Source organism: Hemitrygon akajei, chromosome 32 (genome assembly GCF_048418815.1).
Source record: "Hemitrygon akajei chromosome 32, sHemAka1.3, whole genome shotgun sequence".
Classification (NCBI taxonomy): domain Eukaryota; kingdom Metazoa; phylum Chordata; class Chondrichthyes; order Myliobatiformes; family Dasyatidae; genus Hemitrygon; species Hemitrygon akajei.
The window spans coordinates 11,857,109-11,869,686 of NC_133155.1; the positions used below are offsets into that span (position 1 = coordinate 11,857,109).

General features: G+C 42.6%; 1 protein-coding gene across 1 annotated transcript in view; it reads left to right on the forward strand.

Annotated features, from left to right (window-relative positions):
* Window positions 1-12,578, forward strand: part of LOC140719724 (keratinocyte-associated protein 3-like) — a 45,163-nt gene that overhangs the window by 22,711 nt on the left and 9,874 nt on the right. Inside the window, exons 3-4 of the mRNA XM_073034544.1 lie at window positions 4,040-4,099; window positions 5,231-5,422. Coding sequence (XP_072890645.1) covers window positions 4,040-4,099; window positions 5,231-5,422 — 252 coding nt within the window. The remainder of the gene's footprint in view (window positions 1-4,039; window positions 4,100-5,230; window positions 5,423-12,578) is intronic.

The window sequence follows — 12,578 nt, forward strand, 5'->3', positions numbered from 1 at the left end:
ACAATCAGCCTAAACTAATAATACACAGACAATTGTATTTACTGTGTCTTACAAGTCTTTACAAGTCTTTACTGAACATATAATTAATCATTCACAGTCCAGGCTAGATAAAGTATGTGAATTCTTGTATTTAATAACTGGTAGAACCTCCTTTAGCAGCAATAACCAAACATTTCCTGTAGCTGCTGATCAGACTTGCACAATAGCGAGGAGGAATTTTAGATCATTTCTCCATACAAAACTGTTTCAGTTCATCAATATTTCTGGGATACCTTGCATGAACAGCCCTCCTGAGGTCATGCTACAGGATCTCAATTGGGTTAAGATCTGGGCTCTGAATTGGCCATTTCTTCTTTTTAAGCTATTCTGTTGTTGATTTACCCTTGTCTTTTGGATCATTGTCTTGTTGCATCTTCCAACTTCTATGAAGCTTCAGGTGATGGACCGCTGCCCTGTCGTTCTCCTGTGAAATGTCTTGATGCAGTTTTGAATTCATTGTTCCCTCAACGATTGCAAGCTGTCCAGGTCCTGAGGCATCAAAGCAGCCCCAAACCATGCTGCAGCTTCCACCATGCTTCACAGTCGGGACAAGGTTTTGGTATTGATGTGCAAGTACCCTTTTACTTCCAAACATTGCAGAGTGCATTTCTGCATTACCCCAGAGGTTCAACATGCTTTTTTTGAACTTAGACTGTGATTGTTTAAACGGTCTACTCAATATTGATGAGAAGAAATAAAAATGTTTGTGTGCTATTAGCTTGGGCAGATTGTGTTTGTCTATTATTGTGACTTAGGTGAAGATTAGATTTTATGAGTAAATAATGCAGAAAAACAATTGCAAAGGGTTCACAAACCTTTTTCTTGCAACTGTACGTCACTATATACAACTCTGATATTGGTTTTCTTGCTGACAGTCTCAGTAAGTATGAGGATCACAACGGAGTCAATGGAAGGCCACACCCGACAGGATGGACCATAACCAAAGTGCAGATTAAAAAGCAACAAAATGTGCAAGTACTAAAAGAAAGAGAAAAAAATTATTTTTAAATAAATGATCAATAGATATCAAGAATGTCAGATGAAGAGTACTTGAAAGTGAGTCCATAATTTGTGGCTGAAGAAAAATAATGTAACTATAAGAACACTGCAGTTACTGAAAATCTGAGATAAAAGAAATTACCCCCAAAAAATAAGGGATATCTGTCGAGTCATAGAAACAGGCCCTTCAGTCCATCTAGTCCATGCCAAGCCAATTAAACTGTCTACTACCATCAACCTGCACCCGGACCATAGCCCTCCATACCCCTACCATCTATGTACCTATCCAAACTTCTCTTAAACATTGAAATTGAGTTTACATGCACAACTCGTGCTGGCAGCTCATTCCACGCTCTCTCAAGCCTCTGAGTGAAGAAGTTTCCCCCTCACATTCCCCTTAAACTTTTCAGCTTTCACCCTTAACCCATCGCCTCTGGTTGTAGTCCCACACAGCCTCAGTGGGGAAAGCCTATTTGCATTTACCCAACTATACCTCTCATAGTTTTGTATACCTCTATCAAGACTCCTCTGAATTTTTTTTGGTAGTTCTGAAAAGTGGAAAAAAAAACAAGTTAAAATATTACGTGGATGGCCACTATTATCTGAAACAATTGAATATAGAATCCCAAGGTTTCTGACGTGCTTAGATGGAGGATGAGATGCCATTCCACAAGATTACATTGGACGTTATAAGAACAAAGTCAAAAGACTGAGAGCTCAGAGTGGGATGGAGAATTAAAGTGACAAGATTTCCTTGCAAACTGAATGGAGTTGTTTTGCAATAGGATCATCCAGTCTGCATTTGTTTTTTCCATTATGGGGCGACCAGAATTGAGTGCAATATTCCACAAGTGGCCAACTTGATTTCCTCCGGCAAATTGCTTGTCACTCCAGATTCCAGCGTTTGCAGTCCCTAGTGTTAACGTGTTTCTTTGAGTTTTATTGGAGTCAAAATTGCTAAGGTTTCGAAACTTGCGTTCCTTCATTGAGGTGCCATTTAAAGTCAGTGCTTTAAGGAAGATCGTAATTGTTACTTAAACTATAAACCGCAGAGCAGGTCTCATAAAAATAACTTAAACTGACAGCTTTAAACTGTACAAGATAGCACCATATTTTACAAAAGGTGTAACTTCTTTACATACTATAGCTGTTGCAAGTCATGATATTAGTCAGTATGTCTGAAATGGAAATAGGTTTGTGCCATTTCTTTTGGAAGAAACCAGCTCCCTTTGGCATAATAACAAATCTCCACTACACACTTTTACATATCGCTGTGCAGAAGGCAAAGTTTACTAAGGCACCAATTCACTGACATAATGAAGTAGAAAATTATTGGGAAGTGTTTTGATCAAATCCAAGCTCTGCAATTAAAACATTAAAACTGATTCGACTTCTGACTTAATTGACCCTTCACAAAGTAAAGCAAGTAAATATGGCTGTGATTAATACAAACTATTCCTCTTGCCTCCTGAGTTGGTGACTGCTTTATTTTTTAACCCCCTTTCTCCTCGGGATTATCTTGACTTTGTGAATGCAAGTCGGAGCAGGGTTTAATTCGTGGTTTAATGGTGGTGGTGTGGTCATATTTATATCCCATGCCCAGTCCATTACTCTGCAACTGGCTCATGCTGACTAAGGTTCCCAACAAAGTTGGTTGTATTTGCCCACATTTAGCCAATATCCTTCTAAGGGAAGGGTTCCCAAACTTTTTTATGCCATAGACTGCCAAGGGTCCATGGACCCCAGGCTGGGAACCCTTTCCCCCAAGGGTCCAAGCTAGTACTATTTGCCCACATATGGCCCATATCTCTCTAAATCTGGAGTCCCCATTGTTTAATGGTATTGGTTGGGACCCCCTTGTTCAAATCTTTCCCCAAGTGTCCAAGCATTTCTAGAAATTTTGTTGATGTACCTGCCCCAGCCACTACTTCTGGCAGCTCATTCCATAGACAGGCTACCCTCTGGGTGGAAAAAGTTGCCTCCCAGGTTCCTATTAAATTGCTCCCATTTCACCCTAAACCCATGCTATCTAGCCTTTGATTCCCCAAAAGACTGTATGTATTCCACCTGTGCGACACTCCTGCCCCTTCTGGTACGAAAGGATTTATGACTTCCAAGATGCAGCCCTCACCTCCCTTTGTTCATCACATTTCCCTACCCTAGGAATCATAGTCATCCAGCATTCAATCCAGAGGTTAGATTTAATTAGAGTGGCTGCCGCCTTTTAATATTGAACTGCTTCCTTGAACCAAAGCAACTCGTCAACCTCAATGCTGTCCATTCATCATTATTATGTGCTGTGTCGTCTGACATCATCATTACATGCCATGTTGTATTGACGTGGGCGATCATGGTCTATCCATGAGCGTGATTGTTCTTGGCAAATTTTCTACAGAAGTGGTTTACCATTGCCGTCTTCTGGGCAGTGTCTTTACAAAATGGGTGACCTCAGCCGTTATCAATACTCTTCAGAGATTGTCTGCCTGGCGTCAGTGGTGCATAATCAGGACTTGTGATGTGCACCAGCTGCTCGTACGACCATCCCATGGCTTCACGTGACCCTGATTGGGGAGGGGGTGGTAAGCAAGTGCTACACCTTGTCCAAGGGTGACCTGCAGTCTTGCAGAGGGAAGGAGCACCTTACACCTCCTTTGGTAAAGACGTATCTCCACCCCAACACCCGGTCATCTATTATAAGAGGGAATTTGTTGTTTGTGGTTGGGCTTGAGGTGGACAAAATTTATTATTTCATCCCCACCCCAACACCTTCTTTAAATGTTACAATATAAAGACAGTAGAGATATATGAATACAGGAGTATCCACAGAGGAATCTCCAGCAAGTCTGAACCACAAAATCTCTACATTGTCATCTGTCACCTGATTGCATGCGCCACTATTGTTCCCATTGCGAATGGTTCATCAGCTTGTTTTAATCCTGCCTTGTCAAGTTTCTAAAGCTCAAGTGAAGATTGTGATTTCACTTGTAAATCTCTCTTTCAGACAATTTGTACGGGAATTGCAGTGATTGTATTATCTGGGAATTTGAGTCAAACAGTCCTGGTAAGAACAATGCATTAATTCTGTTACTGTCTCTTTTTATTGCCATTGCGCTTTTCCATACAAACATTAGTCTCTATAATAAAGCAGAATTGCTCTCTCAAAAGATATTGGAAAGCTGACATAGTTAGAGGTGTTGGCTAAATGATGTTTGAAGAGGGTTTTAAAGTGTATCCTTAAAGTGGGGAAGTTACTGAAGGCGAAACCGGGGTATACTGATCAAAAGTTGTGGCACTTAATAGTAAGTTGGAACAAAGGAGCATATAAAATGAGACGCAGTAGATTAGAGTTAAGAGTGGACACAGTGCAAAGTAGAATCAGGTTTAATATCACTGGCCATGTAAAAGTTTCCTACTTAAATAAATGGTTGGTCCTTGCAGCTGGGGGGGTGGGGGGGATAAAAATTAGAGGGAATGTTGAATTCAAGCTAAGAACATATTGCATATCCTAACAATTAAACTAATATGGAAACACAGCACGTTAGTTTTGCATTAGCATTTACATATTATGCTCAGTATCGCAAGGGCCATTGGGTTTAAATTGGTGGTACTCAGTGTGAAACTTTGGGGCCATATCCACATACAGCAATAACCAAAAGGACAGCATGACTAGTTATTCTGCTCACCAGCCCTCCAAATGGAGACACACAATCATCGTAAATATACAACAACAGATATAGTCAAATTCTTTAAAATGTTTACTAGGTTTTCAGTAAAGTATAAGCTACAGAGTCATGTTTAATGTCGCTGACACGTGTTGTGAAATTTGTTCTTTTGTGGCAGCAGGACATTGCAATACATAAAGTGCAAAAAGAGAGGAAAAAGAAGGAGTGAGGTAGTGTTTATGGGTTCAGTGTCAGTTCAGAAATCGGATGGCAGAGGGGAAGAAGCTGTTCCTGAATCGTTGAGTATGTGCCTTCAAGCCCGAGTACCTTCTCCCTGATGGTTGCAATGAAAAGAGGTAGAAGGGACGGTAGCGTTCAGATATAAATCTGAATGCCATCTTACCACTCCTGGTGATTAGATGGCATCTTCTACAGATGCAATTGTAAATAAAAACAAGTATTACTCAGCATTCCTGTCCTTGTATGTCACTACAGTAATGCTTTTTTTTCCCTCTGGTTTAATTTTGCAGCAGTACATCGTGATTGCAAGTAGTATGTCCAATTCGCTCATCGCCATGGCCTGTGCGCTGGGTTTGGCCGTCTCTGTGGTACTCACCATTGCAAATGGTGGAAGAACGTTACTGGCAGCCTGTCACCTCAGTTCCATCAAGGACATTATACAAGTAACGAATGAGTGTCCATTTGACCCAACACGAATCTTTGTAAGTTAACCTTGCGTAGTGAGGTGGCGTTCATGGGTTCAGTGTCCACCAGAAATCAGACGGCAGAGGGGAAGAAGCTGTTCCTGAATTGTTAAGTGTGTGTGCCTCCAGGCTGCTGTACCTCCTCCCTGATGGTAGCAATGAGAAGAGGGCATGTCCTGGGTAATGGGGGTCCTCAATGATGGATGCTGCCATTTTGAGGCTTTGCTCCTTGAAGATGTCCTGGATGCCGGGGAGGCTAGTGCCCATGATGGAGCTGACCGAGTTCGCAGCTTTCTGCAGCTTATTTTCATCCTGTGCAGCAGATCCTCCCGCCCCAGTACCAGCCGGTAATGGAGAAAGTTAGAATGCTCTCCACCGTCTATCTATAGAAACTTGTGAGGGTCTTTGGTGACATGCCAAGTCTTAGAACTCCCAACGAAGTACAACCAGTGTTGTGCCTTCTTTGTATATACTGGGTCCAGGATAGATCCTCAGAGTTTAGCACCAAGGAACTTGAAATTGTTCACCCTTTCCACTTCTGATCCCTCTGAGGACAGCTGCGGCTTCCCTTTCTGAAGTTCACAATCAATTCTTTGGTCTTACTGATGTTGAATCAAGGTTGTTTTGACTAACTTATTTATTGCATGCATTTAAACACCTCAGTTTTGTCTTAATTTAGGGCTCTCCCTTGGTGACTCATGTTCTGTGAAATTGGGATCTGTTTGAGGTACCAACACTGTGTGTTGGAGAACAAGTCAACTTCACCTATTACTTTTAGACTTTTTTTAAGAATAGGACAGTCAACTTGTTCATTTTAATGAGCACAAAATGCATTAAATTGACTCCTGTTTAAAAACTATTTGGCACAAACAGTGTTCACACCCCTCATGAAAAGATGTATATTCAGCTTCATACTTTAGTTTGCTGCCTTTTGCCATGTTTGGTCTTGTGTTCCATATTAAGGTCTCCAAGAGAAGTGTGCATGATTGGTTAAAGAAATCATGTACAACGCTTTACAGTACCTGCAACCTGGGTTCAATTCCCACCACTGCCTGTAAGGAGTTTGTATGTTCTCCCTGTGACCATGTAGGCATGGGCATCTTCCGGTAACTTCCTCCCAGGTGTTCGGGTTTTCTCCCACAATCCAAAGATGTACCAGTTGGTAGGTTAACTGGTCATTGTAAGCTGTCCTGTGATTAGTAAATTGGGAATTGTTGGGTGGCACAGCTCGAAGGGCCAGGTGGGCCTATTCTGCTCTGCATCTCAATAAATGAATAAAATCTAATTGGGTTTTAACTGACATTCTGTTAGCAGTATAAATATCCTACTTTGCTTACTGCTTGTTACACTGCTGGCGTTTAGGGCAGCAGTGAAGGTCCACCATCTCTGTTCGCCCACGTTGCCACACACAGATAAAGAAGGATTCTTCATTGCTGTTTTTGTAACAATTTCTTTTTAAACCAGTCAGGGTTGTTAGTCTGAGCTGACCCCCCCCCCCCCCCCCCCCCCACCACCAAGCCTGGAGGACCAGTGGTCCACTTTTAGTCTGACCTCGACCTGTTTGGCATGGGTGATCCTACCAAGAGCCAAAGCATAAAGCCCTGACCCCAGCCAACGTAGCTCTCCGGGTCAATGAGGCACGCAAGCCCCCAAACTCTACGATAAGGCTGTGGTCCTCCTAGAGGACCCTACGTTAGTATAGTAAAATTTTATATTCTCATCCAGAAATTACATCCCCTGAAGAGTCACATATGGCTCAAGGTGCACAGTGTAGTTTATTGGCCCAAACTGATTGAAACACCCAGTCAGCAAATACCCTTGTAGTAAATCCTTGATTGATAATCCCTATTGGTGTGAATTAAAGCTGCATTAGAAATAAAATTCTACCACCACCTCTGCAGGCTAATACTGATTCTTTAAAATTGTTTGTTAATCTGCAACTAGAGATGCAAAATATCTACAATAGGTCTATGGCAGACGCAATCTCAATGGGACTTCACACAGCCTTAGATCACCTGGTCAATACAAATACCTATGTCAGAATGCTGTTTGCTGACTATAGCTCAGTGTTTAACACCGTCATTCCCACAATCCTGATTGATAAGCTACAGAACCTGGGCCTCTGTACCTGCCTCTGCACTTGGACCCTGGACCTCCTAACTGGAAGACCACAATCTGTGTGGATTGGTGATAATATCTTCTCGCTGATGATCAACACTGGCACACCTCAGGGTGTGTACTTAGCCCACTGCTCTACTCCCTCTATACCTATGAATCTGTGGCTAGGTTTAGCTCAAGTACCATCTATAAATTTTCTGAAGATACAACTATTGTTGGTAAAACCTCAAATGGAAATGAGAGAAAGTGCAGGAGCTAATGTTAAAAGGCCTTAACAGATTAGATATGGCAAAGTTATTTCCCATGGTAGGAGAGTCTAGGACAAGAGGGCCTGACTTCAGGATTGAAGGACATCCATTTAGAATTAAGGAGATTGAGAGGGGATCTGATTGAAACATATAAGATTATTAAGGGATTGGACAAGATAGAGGCAGGAAATATGTTCCAGATGCTGGGAGAGTCCAGTACCAGAGGGCATGGTTTGAGAATAAGGGGTAGGTCATTTAGGACAGAGTTAAGGAAAAACTTCTTCTCCCAGAGAGTTGTGGGGGTCTGGAATGCACTGCCTTGGAAGGTAGTGGAGGCCAATTCTCTGGATGCTTTCAAGAAGGAGCTAGATAGGTATCTTATGGATAGGGGAATCAAGGGATATGGGGACAAGGCAGGAACCGGGTATTGATAGTAGTTGATCAGCCATGATCTCAAAATGGCGGTGCAGGCTCGAAGGGCCGAATGGTCTACTTCTGCACCTATTGTCTATTGTCTATTAACAGAGGTGCAGAAAAATTACTTTAGTCAGAGGGTGGTAAATCTGTGAAATTTGTTGCCATGAGTGGCTGTGGAGGCCAAGTCATTGGGTGTATTTAAGGCAGAGATGGGTTCTTGATTAGCCAGAGCATCAAGGGATATAGGAAGAAGGCAGGGGAGTGGGGATGACTGGAAGAATTGGATCAGCCCATGATTGAATGGCGGAGTGGACTCGATGGGCCAAATGGCCTACTTATGCTCCTATATCTTATGGTCTTATATACCAGCTAGTTGAGTGTGATGCAGCAACATCCTTGCACTCAATGTTAATAAGACAAAAGAACTAATTGTGGATTTCAGGAAGGGTAAGATGAGGGAATACGAACCAGTCCTCATAAAGGGATCAAAAATGTGAGCAATTTCAGGTTCTGGGTGTCAAGATCTCTGAGGATAAAACCTGTTCCCAACATATTTGACGCAACTATAAAGAAGGCTTTAAAGAACTGGCTATATTTCATTAGGAGTTTGAAGAGATTCGGTTTCGAGATCTTCTATAGATGTATCGTGGAGAGCATTCTGACAAGCTGCGTCACTGTCTGGTGTAGAGTTACTGCACAGGACTGAAAGAAGCTACAGTTGCAAAGTTATCCTCCTCCATCTGGGGTACTAGTCTCTGTAAAATCCAAGACATCTTCAAGGAGCAGTGCCTCAGGAAGGCAACATCCATTATTCAGGACCCCCCATCACCCAAGACATGCCCGCTTCTCATTGTTACCATCAGAAGGGGGGTACAGAAGCCTGAAAGCTCACAATCAGCGATTCAGGAATAGTTTCTTCCCCTCTGCCATCGGGTTCCTAAATGGACATTGAACCCATGAACACTACTGTTTGAACAAAATATATGTTATTTCTGTTTTTGTACTATGTTTAATCTATCCAATATATGGATTACTGTAATTTTATTTACTTATTTTTTTCTTTCTATATTATTATGAGAGTAAGCGTTCAATACGGACTAGAAGGGCTGAGATGGCCTGTTTCCGTGCTGTAATTGTTATATGGTTATTATGTATTGCATTGTACTGCTGCTGCTAAGTTAACAAGTTCCACAACACATGCCGGTGATATTAAACCTGATTCTGAAAGTATCTACCATAGTGTAAGTGAAGATTTGCACTGGGCTCACTGGTAGTGAGCTCACTAATAGTGGCCTCCTATCAAACAGGATTCTCAAGTACAGTAGAATGTAAGTTCCTTCCAACGCCTTGATTGGTGCATCGGGCAGCAACCTTGCCGTTTCTTTAGCGTTAGTCCCTCTTACGAGGCTGACTTGCTAGCTCCGACGCTCAAGCCGTGGGGACGGAAAGCGTGCAAGGAGCTGAGCTGGATTCGAACCTGGGTCCTCTTGTCCCGAAGTCTGGGTGTGGATACCACACACCTCCAGCACAGACTCGCGGTAGAATGTGAATGAGATGATATCCTTGGAATCATAACTCTATTAGTCACCAGCATCTCTCTATTATCATCAGCAGCCTGTAAGAAAAAAGCACAATATGGCACACACACACCCAACTAGAAATTGAAATTGTAACAGTAATTGAAAACAGCTCATTAACAGTATAGTCATCGGATTCCAAATTGTTGTAAAACTGCTGAGATCCATAATTTCCAAATCTGGGAAGCTATTGTACCAATCATTGCTATCAACAAATCTCTTTTATTGCTCTTCTCACAAGGCTTTTGCTGTGCTTGTCTCACTGAGGATGTTTAATGCATAATAAGACTTTTATTAGCACAAGCTGCTGTGTCAATTACAGTGATAGATATTTATACGCCTTTATCAAATTGTTATTTCTGTGGCAGTTTACTTGAATCTCTGGTGGTACCCATTTCCAACACTGATCACACAGCCTGTTCAATTTGCAACGAAGCTCCCTCATGTTGTTGCTGCCGTTGAGTGAATTTTATGTCTGTGCATATCATCCTTCTGCAAATTCACTGAGCACGCTTTATCTGCGAAAGATGCACATCCATGAAGTCCCTTGGCACGCACAGTCATGTCAGATGGTAATGCCCAGTGTGACTTCACCTCTGCAAGGATCTTGTACCCATTCGTCATATTTCCACTCTGTTTTCCATGTCTTTATGCTCCAGGCTCTCTGTATTCTACACCAACCGGACCTGACAAAAAAAATTCTTTCTCTTTCTTTCTTTCCTGTGCCTTCCAGCGTCCTTTTACAAAACTCTTCATCTTCCACGTCCAATTTTGCTTTCCTGAAACCGTTGTGATGGTTCACTTTCCCCGCCAAGCAGAGTAAAACTTCGCCCAATGGTACCAACAAGGAAGGAAGGGCTGTACCCAGGGCACAGTACTGGGCCTCTCACTCTACAAGTTTCCTATAAATGCTTTGGATTTAACCCACTTGAGAATTTTGGCAATCGCACCAAAATTAGCAAAATATTGATGGACTTGTTGGGAGGGCAGAAAAGCGGTAAATGGAGTTCAGTCTGGAAAGATTGAGGCAACATATTTGGGACTGGCAAACAAGTTATGGAGATACTTATCAAACAGTTTTGTACTAAGAATACACAGAGTGATCTTGAAGGGCTTGTCCACAAAGCTCGGTGAACATTACAGGTAGAAGAAAGTGCTGAAGAATTCATCCAGGGAACTTGCCTTTTATAAGATCATAAAACCATAAGACATAGGAGTAGAATTAGGCCATTTGGCCCATCGAGCCTGCTCTGCCATTCAATCAGGGCTGATCCTTTTTTTATTGACTTGGACACGGAATACAAGAACAAGGAGGACACTCTAAAACTGTGGAATATTAATATGGACCACCTGGAGTACTTGTTTATCCCCACATCGTGGAAGGAGGTGATTACACAGGAAAGTGCAGTGATTTACAAGTAAGCTGACAAAAGTGGAGATTCACAGTTTATAAGGAGAGACTGGCAAGGCAGGGAAGCACACACAATATTCTGGAGGCCAGGCAGCTTCAATGGAGAAGAATGAACAGTCAATGTTTCAGGGTGAAGTGGATGAAATATTGACTCTTTATTCTCCTCCATTGACGCTGCCTGACTTGCTGAGTTTCTCCAGCATTTTTTGTGTGTTCCAGCATCTGTAGATTCTTTTGCATTTATCACTGGCAAGGCAGGGGTTCTTTGAAATAGAAGTGGCTGAGGGGAGGTCTAATTAAGGTGCATAGAATTAACTGAGACCCCAATTAGATAAACTACATTGAGACCTTCTGTTGGTCCTGGGTCCAGCAAGGATATTGCAGTCTAGCTGTCTATGTGATCCGTAAGCCAGGGCAATACGATATGGAGAGCAAGTTGTTTCCCAGGTAACAGGCCCCCCCCCCCCCCCCCCAAAGGATTGGCAGTCAGGTACCGTTTTGCACCAGCAGCATTGCATGAGTTACCAGTCAGCATTGAAGTCAACGTAGGACTGCCTTAGGGCCTTCAGGTCTGGATCTTTCCTCAGGGCTTACTCTCAAAGCCTCCCCTATGAATGGGTGGACATTGAGAGTTTGAGATCAGGGCTTTCCTTCTCCCAGATGAGCTGCCAACTGCGGCAAACGAGCCCCATCTGCCCAAAGTGCCTGGTTTTAAGGTGCCAGTAACCCACCTTTGCCCCTTCTCCTGTCAGTAGAAGCTGCTCCACTGGGCTTGGTAACTAAGCCTCAAGTGAAGGCCGGGAGCTGGTCTTGGTTGTCAGAGGCTATTTGAGGTGCAAGCCATTGGCAACATCTAGTAGTTAATGGGCGCTTATCCCCACTACCACCCCCTGGCTATAACAACCTTAACGAACCACAGTAAACTACAAGAACATGACTTTCTACGTTCTGTGGAGAGGTCACTAATAGGGGGAACATAGCTATAGTGTGTTAATTGGTGGAAGTATTAAAAGTGTAGACTATTTTCTAAATGGAGAAAATTCAAAAATCTGTGCAAAGGGACTTGGGAGTCCTTGTGCAGGATTCCCTAGAGGTTAACCTGCGGGTTGAATCAATGGTGAGGAAGAGAAATGCAATGTTAGCATTCATTTTGAGAGGACCAAAATAGAGAAACAAGGATGTAATGCTGAGGCTTTATAAGGCACTGACGAGGCCTCACTTGGAGTATTTTGAGCAGCTTTGGGCTCCTTATCTAGGGAGGGATATGCTGACTTTGGGGAGGTTTCAAAGGAAGTTCACAAATATGATTCCGTGAATGAAAGGCTTATCATATGGGAAACATTTGATGGCTCTGGGCCTGTAATCAGAAAAATGAGGGGTGACCTCACTGAAGCCTATCGAAT